This window comes from Pipistrellus hanaki (genome assembly GCF_964339955.1).
Source record: "Pipistrellus hanaki genome assembly, chromosome: 16".
Lineage (NCBI taxonomy): Eukaryota > Metazoa > Chordata > Mammalia > Chiroptera > Vespertilionidae > Pipistrellus > Pipistrellus hanaki.
The window spans coordinates 19,564,187-19,579,934 of NC_140518.1; the positions used below are offsets into that span (position 1 = coordinate 19,564,187).

A 15,748-nucleotide genomic window follows, 5' to 3' on the forward strand; every position below is an offset into this window, starting at 1 on the left:
TATATATAGACTAGTGGCCCATTGCACAAAATTTATGCATGGGGGGGGGGCATCCCTCAGCCAAGCCTGCACCTTCTCCAGTCTGGGATCCCTCTCACAATCTGGGACTGCTGGCTCCTAACTGCTCACCCCCCTACCTGCCTGATTGCCCCTAACCACTCTGCCTGCTGGCCTGATCAATCCCAACTGCCCCCCCCCCCCCTTTTTTTGGCCTCATCACCCCTAACTGCCCACCCCTGCTGGACTGATTGCCCCCAACTTCCCCCACACACACACTGGTCTGCTCGCCCCCAACTGCTCCCCCTCCCCCCCTCTAACCACCTCTGCTTCAGCCCTGCCACCATGGCTTTGTCCAGAAGGATATCCGGAAGATCTCCAGAAGGTCACGTGGTCTAATTAGCATATTACTCTTTTATTAGTATAGATTATTTCTTAATCTGTGGAGTCATTTCTGTGATTATTTCATTCTGGATAAATAGCCACTGTAGAAGAGTTAATTGTCTTGTTGGAAACTTTTTGCTTCCATTGATTGCACAAAACCTGTTTACTCTCCCCTTTCTTGGAGATTGTAAGGTCAGGAACTAATTATCATTGCTGTTTTTTGCCTACATGCTCTTTGTTGCTCTCGCTTAAACTCCAGATTAGAGACGCAAACATACTGAATGAATTGAATTGATAACTTTTTTGTTGTATTAGTTAAAAATCTGTTTCCACAGAGACTTGCATATATTTTGGAGGTAAACTTTTAAGGAGTTTATTGCTTGAAGAAACTCCTTATTTTGTCTGGAAAAGCAACTTTGTGTAGAGTGTGCTGAATTGATACTGTGTGTTATGTAAACCCTTATTTAAACTCATTTAAAAAATATGCCTCTTGAAGGTTTTGGAACTTTGAATAGGTTATACTTTTCTATGTTAGATAAAAGATGATGCTTAAAGTTTAAGGTATTTTTAAGTTAAGCAAGAGCAACCTATTGAGCAATCCTGTATCAGCTGGTGTAACTATAATTGCTATGGAGTTTGTCAGTAGTATTCCAGAAATACATATCTTTGTGGTATTTTCTCTTGTTCTTCAGGTTCATTAATAATAATAACCTTGGTCTTTATAAATTTTTCTAAAGGACCGGGTGGATAGTGATAAGAGTCAAGGCCATGAAGCTAAATTGCCTTGGTTCAAATTCCATCTCTACTACCGAGCAACCCTTGGGCTAGTTACTTAGCCTTTTGCAATCTCAATTTCCTCCTTGAGAGTGTAGTCAGTACCTTTCTTGTTAGGGTTAAATAAACAGATATAAGTAAAGCATTGAGAATAGTGCCTGACATTTAGTTACCCGTGATTATTATCATCAGTGTCATCATCATGTGCCTACTGAGCAGTTGCTAAGAACTCTTTCCCAACCCTCTTCTGAAAGCAGGTCCTTATGCTGCTGCCTAATTGATTATTGTTTGCTTATTATTAAGTGTCAGTAAATTAATGTATTTATACACGAAATTTCATTTTGTGAGTGTTTTACAATGTGAGATTCTTAACAAAACAAGGCATTCCTGTAGGTATTATTATTAACAGTTTACATTGTAGGGATTCAGAATGAGTCACACAAGTTGTGCCTTTGTGGTATGCAGATTATTTTCAGCTAAAGATAACTGAGACCCTGCAGGATTGAGAAACTTCTGCCACCTTGTCCCACTTAACTACCTAGAAGTATTTGAATTAGAGGCCTTGCCCATAATAGGAGATTATCAGAAATAACCTATTTTTACCTATATATATGGCAGGGCAAACTACCAGTTACTGAATATCTGCTGTAACCATCTTGCAGGTGACTCAAGCCCCAAGATGCTTTACTTACCTCATCTTAAGCTCAAAATTTCATATATACTTCATTTTCCCTTTCTGTCTCCGAACCTTTTATGTATGTGGGGACTCGGATTCTCTGATATATATGGGCTTTCAATGCCCATGAAATTAAAATTGATTTTTCTCTTGTAAATCTGTCTAGTGTTAATTTGATTATTCAGTCAGCCAGAAAGAACCAGAAGAGAGAAGGGAGAATTTTTCCCTTATGCCACATTATCTGTGTAAGTCATAACATGGAATTTGAGAATTGAAATTTGGGGATTTGATGTTTAAGAATGTCTTCCAGCACTTACTTTCTTTGCATGGAAAGATCATGTTGCAGTGATATCTGTTGCCATATCTGTTCATTCATCCAATTTGTGAACAAAATACTTTGTGTCCCAGGTTCTGGGGAAAACAGTGGGAGACAAAGACAAACAGATACTTTTAGTCGGGTGCCTGATAGAGAAAAACATAAATAAGTGAAAGAGTAAACACAGTATAATAAAACATTTTTAAATTTACTTTAGAGAGGGAGAAACATTGACTTGTTCTACCCATTCATGCACTCATTGGCTGATTTCTGTATGTGCCCTGACTGGGGATGGAACCTGCCACCTTTTGGTAGGACAACCCTCCAACCAACTGAGTCACCCGGACAGGGCTATTCATAATTCTTTTAAGAAATGTTCAGCTCTGTCAAATGCTGCTTGCTCTGTGGTCTAGAAGAAGACAGAATAAAGACAAATAAAGTTGAATTGGTTGATCTGACTAGCCACTTCTTCACGTATTGTTGAGTCTGTTTTCTTCCAGAAATTTTCAAGTCTCCACATTGCAAAAGCCATATAATCAAGAGAGTATACAAGGTTCTCCTGCCCCTTTTAAGTTTTGAGAATCTACTGAGTAGGAGATTTTAGCACTGCTTCTGTGTGCACAGGAATATTATTTAATTTATACAAAACTAATGTCTTGGTGCACAGATTCATGCACATTGAAAAGCCCTTTCATGCCTCCCTCCCAACCCCCACCAGACAGTCTCTGTGCGGTCTCCGTCTTCGGTCCTTGATATCAGGGTCTCCCCTGTGAGTTTTCTGTTGATTATTCAGGAAGCCTTTTCATATTTCAGTTGTAATTTCAGCTTGTTCCTGGGAGCGTGTCCATGCAGCATCCTCCTGCTCTGCCGCCATTTTTAATCTCCTGAAGTCATTTTCCAAGTTCCATTTCTTCTTTTCAGTCTGGTCAAGTATCTAAACTTTCTAAATCATTTTCTGGCTAATGAAAAGAAGATATGATTCTACCAAGTCTCCTATCTACCTACTCCAGGACTTCTGTGAGGATCAAACGAGATGAGGCATGGGAAAATGCTCCACAGACATTTGGTTAAATTGTAAAATGTTTGCACGTGGCTATAAAGCAAGTTGGGTTCCTGGGCTGATGAAACTCCAAGGAGGCTTGTCACTAGGGAGAGGAATCCGGGCGTTGCTACATGACATCATTACCCGGCACCCACAGCGACTGTTTCTGGGCTTGGGCAGGGCTGGACTGGACTGTGGGCCGCATTTTGCACCATGGGGTCTTGGTAGCGTTGGCTGCGATTTGGTGGGGTGTCGCTCCATAGTAGTGGCGGTGCCTGTGTCCCACACTTGGGGGAAGCCGAGTATTGGTTTATCAGTGCCAGGTCCGTGATGCCGTTTATTTTTAAATGGCCGGTGAGTGTCATGGCAGCTCCTGTGTTAAGCATCAGTGCGCATAATAGCTACCAGTCGGACAGACAGGCACTGCCTTTTATATATACAGATAAACAATAGATATCACTAGGATCTCTATTTGCAATACCAATTTTTAAAAATGTTTTTTTATTGATTTCAGAGAGGGCAGGTGAGAGGGAGAGAGAGAGAAACTTCAGTGATGAGAGAGAATCGTTAATCAGCTGCCTCCTGAATGTCCCCTGTGGGGACCAAGCCCACAACCTGGGCATGTGTCCTAATTAGGAATCGAACTGTGACCTCCTGGTTCTTAGGTTGATGCTCAATCACTTAGCCACACCAGCGGGCTATAAAACTAATTTCTAGAAATTGAAATATTTTACTTATCAGTAACTTTCATATCTATTGGTAAAGTGAAACTTACCCGTAGACTTCTACCTCAAAGTCTTTGTACTTTTTCTCTTCTCTACAGTGCTCTTACCCATATTTTTTTATGGCTCTTCTCTAATGTCAAATTCTTAGAGAAAGCTTCTTTATCCACCTTGTTAAAAATTGTACACACACATTTGAACACATATCAAATTTTTTAATTTTTCACTATAGCACTTATCACTACCTGATATGTTTGACTTCTTTCTGTTCACTGCTATTTCTGGTATCTTAAACTATGCCTGGCACACAGTATATATTTGATAAATAAGTAAATGAAAATTTTATTTTCATTGCTGTGTAGTATTTCATTATGTAACATTAGCCCAATTTATCTGTTTTCCTTGCAATGGACATTTGAATTATTTATAACTTTTGCTTTTAAGACAGCGTTGCTAAAAATATCACTGTGCATGTGATATTTCACATGTGCAAGAGGTTCTATTGGCTATATACCTACGTATAAAATTGCTAGTAGGAGTATGCCAATATTCAACTCTACAAGTTGTTTTTCAAACACGTTGCTATTGTTATTCTTCCTAACTTTTGCCAAGGGATGCATGTAAAGGATGCAGTGATGGATTGTAAAATTGAGTGTTGGATTGCATAATCATCACAAATTCTTCCCACTGTATGCTTACCCTTTTGCAAGATGATTTTACTTCTAGTCTGTTGTTCAACCCCTCGACTCTGTATTTGGCTATGAGGCTTGCTTTGGCCACGGCTTGCTTTGCTACATAAAATTTCTCCACCAGAAAGATTAGAGAAAGGATGATAACTCCATCATTACATTAAGAGTTTACTGAGAGAACTTACATACCAGTGGCATCTTGGGTGGCAGCAAGATGACATGGATATCCTCCGTGCCTTCCACCTCCCAGACTGTGTTTTCTAGCTAAAAGTAGTGAGTCTACCTGCAGGAAAAGGAATGCGTTTAGCTAAAGGAAGGGGAACCACCAGGTGCCAAGAGGCGCTGGCGCCGGAATTGGTTAAGAGACAGATAACCAAGGGCTTCTGGTTCCAGAGACAGCACGGAGTTCTTGTGCGGATAGCAGATTAGCTTCAGCTCACGTCAGCTATGTAGCACAGACTGGAAAACACTTGCACGCTGGGACCTGTCTTCTCTGACTGCCCTTTGGAACTTCCGGCCCCTGTGAAAAAGCCCAGGGTAATCTAACGAAGCAGAGGGGACCGTGTGGAGCAGAGACAAGGCGTCCCGGCTGAAACCCGCCCAGCTGCAAAGCCAGGCTAGCCCAGACCAAACTGCTCATCCTAATTCTCAGAATAGTGAGAAATATTACATGAGTCTTTTAAGCCACAAATTTCGGAGCTAAATTGTTATACAGCAAAATATAGTGGATAAAATAAAATCCTCCGGTGAGGATTAAAAAATACAACTTGCAATCTTTTATTTATTTATTTATTTATTTATTTTTAAATATGTTTTTATTTATTTCAGAGAGGGAGGGAGAGAGAGAGAGAAACATCAGTGATGAGAGAGCATCATTGATCAGCTGCCTTCTGCACATCGCCTGGGTTGTGGGGATAGACCCACAACCTAGGCATGTGCCCTGACTAGGAATTGAACTGTGGCTTCCTAGTTCATGGGTAGACATTCGACCTTTGAGCAACTCTGGCCAGGCTGGGATATTTTTAAAGTGACAAATTTAATCTGTTTATGTTTGCTTTGAGTATTGGCATATATGGTCTATTTGGACTTGTTCTTGTCAAGTATTCTTTTGATGCTCCCCAACTTTAGAAAACTTTAATCTTTCTCTTCCTGATTTGTATACTATAGTCCAAATTTCACTTTTTAAAAAAATATATTAGCACAGCCGAAGCCGGTTTGGCTCAGTGGTAGAGCGTCGGTCTGCGGACTGAAGGGTCCCAGGTTCGATTCCGGTCAGGGGCATGTACATTGGTTGCGGGCACATCCCTGGTAGGGGGTGTGCAAGAGGCAGCTGGTCGGTGTTTCTCTCTCATCGACGTTTCTAGCTATCTATCTCTCTCCCTTCCTCTCTGTAAAAAATCAATTAAAATATATTTAAAAAAATATTAGCACAAATTAGATACTCTTTATTTTATACAGTATTTGCTTTTATTTTCCTTCATATTTACCTTTTTTTTTTTTTTTTTTTTTTTTTTTTTACATTTCTTATATCTCAGCCAATTTGGGGGGATCATTGCTTTCTTCTTATAGAATATCCTTTAGAATGTTTTTCTCTCGCATTTAGATTTGGTAGTTAACTCATTTATTGCTTACATTAATTCTACTATAAATTGGCTATTTTATGTCAAATTCTGTTTCTTGACCTTACTCTTACTCCTCTCCCATTTCTTTAGTGACAGTATTTTTGCTTAGCCTGCATTGGTTATGAATAACTGAATGAACAGTTACTGAGAGAAAATGAGAAATGGGATTTCTCAAGAGTGTACTTTTACAAGTTATTCTTTTCCCCCATAAAAATAAAATATGTTTTTATACAAAGGAACACAAAATGATATTTTACATATTGAAGGTGAGAGATGAAGAAACCTTCCCCTAAATCTATCAGACTTTCAAAAAATGGAATTTCTAAAATGTCTCCCAGGTTGTATCTTTTAAAAATTTGGGTTTTTACTTAAAATTTTGTCTAGTTAAAAATTAGATCTGGAGCAGTGGCCGTTTTTTTGTTTTGTTTTGTTTTTATTTAATATATTTTATTAATTTTTTACAGAGAGGAAGGGAAAGAGATAGAGAGCTAGAAACTTCGACGAGAGAGTAACATCGACCAGCTGCCTCTTGCACACCCCCTACCAGGGATGTGCCCGCAACCAAGGCACATGCTCTCGACTGGAATCGAACCCGGGACCTTTCAGTCGGCATACCGACGCTCTACCGCTGAGCCAAACCGGTTTCCGCAGCAGTGGCCGTTTTTAACAAGTAGAAGACTGTGATGAGTTTAATATATTTTACACTTCACTTCACAATTAAGTTGAGCAACAGTCTAGGCCAGAAATGTATACCATTATAAGCTGCTAAGCCATTATTAGAAGATTTATTTAGACTTTGAATGCTTTTAAATTATATCCTAAGTTGGAGTTTTAATTTGTCGAATTCTCCAAGGCTTTGAAAGTTCAAAAAGATTCAAAGAATTGTTTTCATATATTCTCCTTCAAATAATGAATTTTCCCAAGAACACATTCTTAAACTGTAACAACCATGTGCTAGATGCGATCTGGCTCTCAGAGTCAGATGATCTGGTAGTCAGTCCGATGTTGGCAGGGTGATTGAATTATCTTTGGCTCTATATCCCTGCACAGGTGCATGCTCTGTCAAAGCCTCACTAGTCGAGATATATTACTCTTCACCTAGATTGTTTGTTAAGCTTCCAAGAATAAATTGCAATTTCTTAGTCTTAATAGTTTTAAGAAAATCTACAGCTTATTTTGGAGTAATGTACTGAATGTACTAAATAAGCCAGGTAAGGATACACACTTCCAAAAGCAAGAAAGGTATAATATTCAAGTTGGCTGCCTTTTATGAAAAACAGTATGTTTTATGCTTGTGAGAAAAATAGAGTCATTTGGATAGATTATTTTCTTAAGAGGAAGTATCTTCATTTTATTTTAGAACACTGACCCAGAAAATTAGAACCAGGAGTTTCACTCATCTTATTTGCTTTTCCTTTTTGTCTTGATAAATTATCCAGTAATTCTTATATTACTGGGGGAGTAGCTGTTTTCATTTTACTTTTAGATGGTTTTTGTGTTGCTTTGAGGAACTCAGTAATTTAGTTTCACATTGTTTTTGCATTACAAATGTAGCTAATGTTTAAAATGAATGGACTATTATAGTCTTAGCACTGGACATACAGCCTACAAAGAACCTTTATGAGCTGATTTTAGCACTATTTTCTAAGGATTTCTTCCAGAAACAAACAACCCTCCCATGCATAATATCAACTTTTTCTTTTGAATGCTTCATCTGTGTTTAAAATGTGCAAGTTACAGCCTTTTAAAGCATTTCTTTTATCTAGATATAGATTCACAGTGAAAATGATATTTAATGTTTGAGTTATGCTTCTTTCCTGTCTCTTCTCATCCCATCCACAGACCTATAGAGTTTATTTCAACAACTTAATCTCAGTACAAGGCATTAAAATTAATATTATAACACTGTCAGTGCAAAGTAAATTCCATTGATATCAGGAAGATATGCTAGATTCCTGTTTGAAGATATTTCAATCCTTTAAACAGGCTAGGAATACTTTGGATTTATTCCCACATACAGGAGTCTGACTGATAATTGTTTTTTCAGATTTCCAAAGTGAATGCTACACTGCATTCAGCTGTGAAAAGTGCTCTCCTTGAAAATGATTGCTTCATCTTACCCTAGCTACATAGATAGGCTAGAGCCCTTTTACCGCATAATAATTTTTTAACAAATTGTCCTTTCAGTACTTTTCAAAATGTTTGGATTGATGCTAAATAATTCATTTTTGTTATCCAACATAACAAGATTTTTCTAATTCTGTGGAAATCAGTTATATGGCTCATGTACCGTGTGGAAATATGGAAGATTGTGACATTCATTAAAAGAATGTGGGTAAACTCACATTAAGTGCCTGGTATGTGCCATTCACTGTGCAGGACAATTACATATAATTTTTCTAGAAGTAGATAACTAAATTACTGAGAGGCCCCCAAATCAAAACACACACACACACACCATTTAAGAATGACATGGAGCCGAAACCGGTTTGGCTCAATGGATCGAGTGTCAGCCTGCAGACTGAAGGGTCCCGGGTTTGATTCCAGTCAGGGGCATGTACCTTGGTTGTGGGCACATCCCCAGTAAGGGGTGTGCAGGAGGCGGCTGATCGATGTTTCTCTCTCATCGATGTTTCTAACTATCTCTCTCTCCCTTCCTCTCTGTAAAAAATCAATAAGATGTATTTTTTTAATAACATTTTATAAATTTTATAAATTTATAAATGCAAAGACTTAAACTACTTCCCCAAGTCATGCAACTAGGATGTATGTGATGGCAATAAGATTCTTTTTAGCTCCAAGAAATAAACTACTTTCAGTTGAGGATAATGGAATTAGAATAGGGTAGAATGCATTCGGTCCTAGTATGTGGAATACAGATGAAGTACCCAGTCCGAAGGTTGCTTGCCCTGCTATGGCCTCAAATCAGCTAAGACATATTGGCAGCTTTGTGGAACCAAGTTTTCCTGTTTCCCTATAAAATTGGTCCTTTTATGATGATGAAAATGATAATGGGCAAGATGAACATAACCTGTAGTCACTGTTGCCGTTCGAAGACACATGTAGTAAAGTACTTAGGGTGTTTCCTGGATAAAGATGGTCTGGCTTACACAGTTAAGTGTAGTCCAGCAGATCTAAGTATAGATCCCATATTTCAATGTCTGATTCTCAGCTTTTTAGCTTATAAATATTAATAAGCATATATCTCAATGGATTCCAGAGGATGGAATTATTCTAACCAAATTCACAAACCAGAATACCAACTTATTAATATTACCAAGAAAAATAGGACTCTCCTGTGATCTGGTTCCCCTTGTTTATACTAATCAGCATTGTATTAATCTGCTAGGGCTACCATAACAGAATACCATTGACCAGTTGAATTAAATAACAGAAATTTATTTTTCCAGAGTTCCGGAGTCTGGAGGTCCAAAATTGAGGTACTGACAGGGTTGGTTTCTGATGAGACCTCTCTCTCTGGCTCGTAGACAGCTGTTTTCTTGTATACTCACATGGTCTTTCCTCTGTGTGCATGCAGAGAGAGGAGTATCTGGTGTCCTCTCACCTCTTTATATATTTTATTACTTTTTTTTTCTTTTTTGAGAGAGAGAGAAAGATATCGATCTGTGTTCTACTTATTTATGCATTCATTGATCGATTCCTGTATGTGCTCTGACTGGGGATGGAACCCACAACCTTGGTATATCAGGATGATGCTCTTATAAATTAACCAGTACTATTGGATTAGAGCCCCACTGGTATGATCTCATATAACTTTACCCCAAGTACAAAAACAGTAAGCAAGTTGTTCAGATATCATGTGTGGTGTTTCTCCCATGCTTCTGTATTCAGTTTTATTTAGTCATAGGAGCGAAGCAGAATTATGTCATGCATCACTGGATTTTATTTTTGCTTTATTAGCTCCTCAAGGCTTATTGATCTATGAAATGGCAGAGAATGGAAAAAATTGTGACCAGAGACGTGTAGCAATGAACAAGGAACAATACAATGGAAACTTCACAGGTAAAGTATGGTGGTTTGGAGGGAGAATATGTACAGGTTTAAGTAATATTCTTTTCATTAGAATAAAATAGAAATAAGTCTATTACCTTGTTAATAAAATGATATTCTATATAATAATGCAAGGTTCTTATATATTGTATATAAGATTAATTATATATTTTTTACTCTTCATAGAAATTATGAGTCAAGGCCTATAAAGTGATGCTAAATTGCCCTTCATAGAAGTGGGATAATGTTGTATTCCAGTACAAAAGAGAAACTTGTATCCTGACAATAATTGCATAGAGCAGAAGCACCCAGCCCATTGTCACAGTGTGAACCACGTTGTTGTTGTTTTTTTGAGGTTTATGTGCAGTTTCAAATGTGGGATGAATTTTGAAAGTGATTGGAAAAAGCGAGCATTTTGTTTAATTTCTGCACTCATGTTTTTCAGATCCCTCTTCAGTGAATGAAAAGAAGAAGAGGGAGCGGGAAGAAAGGCAGAATATTGTCCTGTGGAGACAGCCACTCATTACCTTGCAGTATTTTTCTCTGGAAATCCTAGAAATCTTGAAGGACTGGACCTCAAAGTAAAGAGTCTTCCTTTGCCTTTTATATAAACCTTAACTGGGACGTGTTTATTTTTCTTTCTATAGTTTGAAGAAAAATAGATTAAGAGAACATATTGCTAATTGCTCACTGGATTATTTACAGTTGATCACTGACAGTCTGATGTTGAATCTTTTATGCAAAGCAGAATCCTGTAAAGGAGATGTTTTTCTTCTGGCTTTACCTTCAGAAGAAAGGCCTATGTACATTGGATACACTTACTCTGTAGTAGGACAAAGTTCAGGATACGTGGCACAGTTATTGATAGTTTGAGCCAATGAGAAAGGAAATGTATTCTATCTTCAAATTGAGTGTGTCTAAGCCCTATTTCAGATATCATAAAGAGCAAGTTGAACTTTTACATGCCTTATCAATTTTTGCCTTGCCTTTCCAAGTTATTATCTGTAATATTATCCTACATTTTTATTGTATTTACAGTTTATAAAACATTTTTTAGTTCATTTGAACCTTAAAAACAACTCCATAAAGAAGGTAAAACAAGTATATGATTATTATTATTATTATTATTATTATTATTTTAAAAATGAGAAACGGGGGGCAATGTTAAAATATGTACACAGATAATTTAATTAAAAAATGTAAAAGAAAAAAAATGAGAAACAGAATTAGATTGGTTAAGTGTCTTACTCAAAGTGCAATATTTAAGGGATCCAAGTCTTCTGAGGCCAATACTCTTTCCATTATATTATGACGAGGGCCCCAGTGCATGAATTTGTGTACCTTGAAAGGAACTGTGGGCCACAAGGTTGTGGTGGGCACAGGTGCAGGTCTCGGCCCATCCACACCCCCGCCCGTGCCCTTCTGCCATGGGCCCCGGTCCCCTGTCTGCCAGCAGACCCACTCCCACCGTGCTGACAGCACCAGTCCCACTCACACCTGCTGCTGGCACTGGCCCCAAATGCTCTGCACCAGAAGCAGGTGCAAGCAGTGGCTGCTGCCCTGATTACCCCTCAGGAGCAGGGGAAGGTGGAGAAGCCCTGAGGGGTGATCAGGGCTGGCAGCCGCTGCTCGCAGCCGCTGCTCGCACCCACTAATGTTGCCAAGCAATTGAGGCTGGCGCTGGGCACCAGCAGTGGGTTTGAGCAGTGGCTCTAGTGCAGCGGGTGCAAGCGCTGGGCAGGACCATGGCACATGGGAGCAAAGAATTAGCAGTAACTACCAGAGGCTCGCCCCGATAATAGTGACTGGCGCCCTGCCTTGGTCTGGAATCCTCACTTAACTGCTCCGCCATCCTGCTGTGGCCGACACCCACCATGTTCCGTGCTCTGCCTACTCCTGCCAATGCCCACCATGTTCTGCACGCGCCCCCTGGTGGTCAGCACATGTTGTAGCAACTAGTTGTTTGGTTGTTCTGCCTTTCAGTCTATTGCATGTTAGCCTTTTATTATACAGGATGCTTCTCCCAATTAGAAGTCTGGTGTAAACAAGATTAGTATTTGGATAAGAGAAAGAAATTGAGTTCTGTATCCATGAATCTCCCCTTGACCTCCTTCTGTACCCCAAGAGACTATAGTGTTTAAGGACAAAAGAGCTTATCACAGAAAGAATTGATTCTGTAGGTGAGCTAAATAACCTAAGTGCTTCAATAAGAAATTATCTTGAGATGCTGAAACTTGAAAATGAAACTGAGATATTTTATTTTTTTAAATATGTTTTTAAGATTATGGCATCGTCAAAACATTGTGGTGTCTTGTTTACTGCTGCTTGCTGTGCTTATAGCTACGTATTATGTGGAAGGAGCACATCAACAGGTAAGAAGTTCAGCAACTGTGCTTCTCTTCTTGAACCTTTGCTAATCCCGAACAGTTTCAAAGTGGGACTATTGTGGGTTTCATAGAATTTCTACCCTTAACATTAGGTTTATTTGTTTGTTTTTATCTCATAATCGGTTTCTTAATGTACTTTTAAGGCCACATATTTAACAATACTCTTGTAGCAGTTCATGGCTGCTCAGCATTTACATTTGGTATATATCATCTCTTTTTAGCTTCAAGGTTTTAAGTGTAACTTTCCTGATGGTATTTATTCAACACAGCATGAATTCTTTACTCACTATCAAAGTCTTAGGTTTTCTTTAACACATTCCTGTGATCCACCCAAACATATGTTCATCCTACGTTGAGGTTTGAGGTGTTTTTTTTTTGTCATCTCTGCTATCATATATTGAAGGAATTAATTCCTTTTAAAGAGTTTTTAATATTAATAGTTTCTTTCATTTAGTTGGTTTATCTTATTTTGATAGTAGTTGATAAATACCACATTTCTGTTTAAAAATTCTGGTTTTGGTTTTTCACCTTGACCCTTCTGTTTTTCAGTATGTGCAGCGAATAGAGAAGCAGTTCCTTCTGTATGCCTACTGGATAGGCTTAGGAATTCTGTCTTCTGTTGGGCTTGGAACAGGACTGCACACCTTTCTGCTTTATCTGGTAAGAATAACTTTTAATAAGCAAGATTAGAAGAGATTATGTTTTTATTGGTATTTTTACTTCAGACATTAAAATTCCAAGATTTTAATTTAATTACCTTTGTGTCTTATAAACATTCGAATCCTCAGATCAGTGCTTTGAGTTTTATTTAGAATTCTGTTTTGTTTTTCCTTTTGGGTTGAGGGTTTAAAAATAGAAGGGGGAACAAAAAAGAGAAGGGGGGGGGGACCTCTTAAGGAAATGCTACTGTTTCCTTAAATTAATTTAGCCAGGAAATGTTTTTTGCTTTCCAGATCTTGGGATAATGGTTCTTTTAGTTATGCAATTATCCTTTTAAGAATTAAAATTATTTAAATGCACAAAATTCCATGTTAGTCTTAGGATTAATTTGGACAGTTTACTTTCTCTGTTAATCAGCCGGTGAGAAACAGTGTCTTCTCTCACACCCTCAAACACTATGTACTCACCTGAATTGATATTTTGACATTCTTATTGAATGTCGTTGATGAAGCATCACATATGTATTACTAAATGCTTTCTTAAATCCTTTTAAACCTGAGTATAAAATGAGCCCCTCCTAAAAAATATTTTTTTTTTTACTTAGTTGAAATTAGAGAGATAAAAAATGGGTTTTTCTTGAACATTGACAAATAAACTGGAATAATAGCAGAGCCAGGACCAGAGGGGGACGAGCAAGGCATCCAGGGCACAGAATTTAGTAGGCACTTCCAGGGCATGTCTAAGTGTGGCTGATGAGTGAGGGCCTCAGTAAATTGTGTGCCCTGATGCCTCTCTTGTTTCACTCTATTCTTGTCCTTGGATACATTCACAGCAGTTCCACATTTGAAAACAGCTTGATCTTGATTGGGGGAAACAGGTGGAAAGTTGTCACAGCAGTACTGATTGCTGAAGAGTGTTAAATGCTCAAACGCTTCCGGTCTCTATGCTTCACGGATTCATCTCTGAAGCAGGCATGAAAAGTATTAAGGCAAACGTGGTCGGCAAACTGCGGCTCACGAGCCACATGAGGCTCGTTGGCCCCTTAAGTGTGGCTCTTCCACAAAATACCATGGCCTGGGCGGGTCTATTTTGAGGAAGTGGCGTTAGAAGAAGCTTAAGTTTAAAAAATCTGGCTCTCAAAAGAAATTTCAATCGTTGTACTGTTGATATTTGGCTCTGTTGATTAATGAGTTTGTCAACCCCTGTATGAAGGGATTATTGTTCTGAAGGCTGCTGAGTTAATGGTCTGAAGAATTATTTGAAAATTAATCTCTAATTCGTAATTTCTTCAAGTTATGGAAGTTTAAAACCTGGAATTTTAGAATTCTGTTCATGATTGCTTGCTGATTTTATTCCAAATAGAGATACAAATCCTAGGGAAGTAAACCATATGAGTGTTTCATTAATACTACATTTTTAGAAGTATAATGCTACTCTAGAGGTCAAGATTGAGGGAAAAAAGAAGAGAGTTACAGGATACAAGTTACCTTTCTATTCTTTTCTAGACCTGCTCTCTGAGTTTCCTGCGGTAACCCAGGTTAAGGAACTCATTTGTAGCATTTGGTTAATTTGAAAGTATCTAAAAGGTAACCCAGACAGCAGATTCTGCTATACCTTAAAAGGATTTTAATGAAGCTTATAAAGTGTACAATAAGTTCGAATAGATATCCATGAGAAACAAAACCTTTATAAAATAACATATTATTCTTGTTCAGAAAGTATGAAAATACAGTCAAGGAACTCCTGAAACTGTGTTGTATTCTAATAAAGCTATATAAAAGCTTTGTAGATTATTATTGCTGATAACTGGAGTCCAAGGTCGATCAGTCCACTTTTTTCACATTAGGTAAATTTGATTTTTTGAGTAAATAGAATTATTTAGAATTATTTTAAATGTCCTAAAATTAAATGCAAGTAAAATAACCAGACCAGCATTTTATGAATATAAAATTTTGACTTTATATTGGGAGATAGATTGAAGGTAGGAGAGAAGATGAATAGTTACAGTAATCCTTCTGAGAGACACAGGCTTCCATGGATGTGGCCAAAAAGTATGGCGAGAAAGGGATATTTCAAAAAAATTTTCAGAGAACTCAAGCTGTGTGAAAATAAAAGAGGGCATAAAACTTTTAATGTTTCAAGAGTAGTTGGAATGACAATGGCATTATAGTGAAATAGGTTAAATCTTAGAGAAATTTTATTGGTACAGAGATGACATGCTTCAGTATGGGGGAAGAAGGAGTCAAAGATAAGTTTTACCTAAGTAAGTAGATATTGATATTATTAACTGAATAGAAAGAGTTATATGTTCATTTGTTTATTAAGTGCCTATTATAAATATCTGAAAAGTGAAATTTAAAGGGATATTAATTATATTGTAAGGTAAATTAAATCTTCACCTGGTGCCAGTGGTTGGATAGAGCAAAAAGGAAAGTTTGTAAAGGAGTAAGAAAACTTTCTTTCTTGCT

General features: G+C 37.9%; 1 protein-coding gene across 1 annotated transcript in view; it reads left to right on the forward strand.

Moving 5' to 3' along the window:
- VMP1 (vacuole membrane protein 1) overlaps positions 1-15,748 on the forward strand; it is a 99,902-nt gene that overhangs the window by 2,428 nt on the left and 81,726 nt on the right. Inside the window, exons 2-5 of the mRNA XM_084861747.1 lie at positions 10,144-10,245; positions 10,679-10,814; positions 12,515-12,605; positions 13,170-13,280. Coding sequence (XP_084717873.1) covers positions 10,170-10,245; positions 10,679-10,814; positions 12,515-12,605; positions 13,170-13,280 — 414 coding nt within the window. The 5' untranslated portion in view covers positions 10,144-10,169. The remainder of the gene's footprint in view (positions 1-10,143; positions 10,246-10,678; positions 10,815-12,514; positions 12,606-13,169; positions 13,281-15,748) is intronic.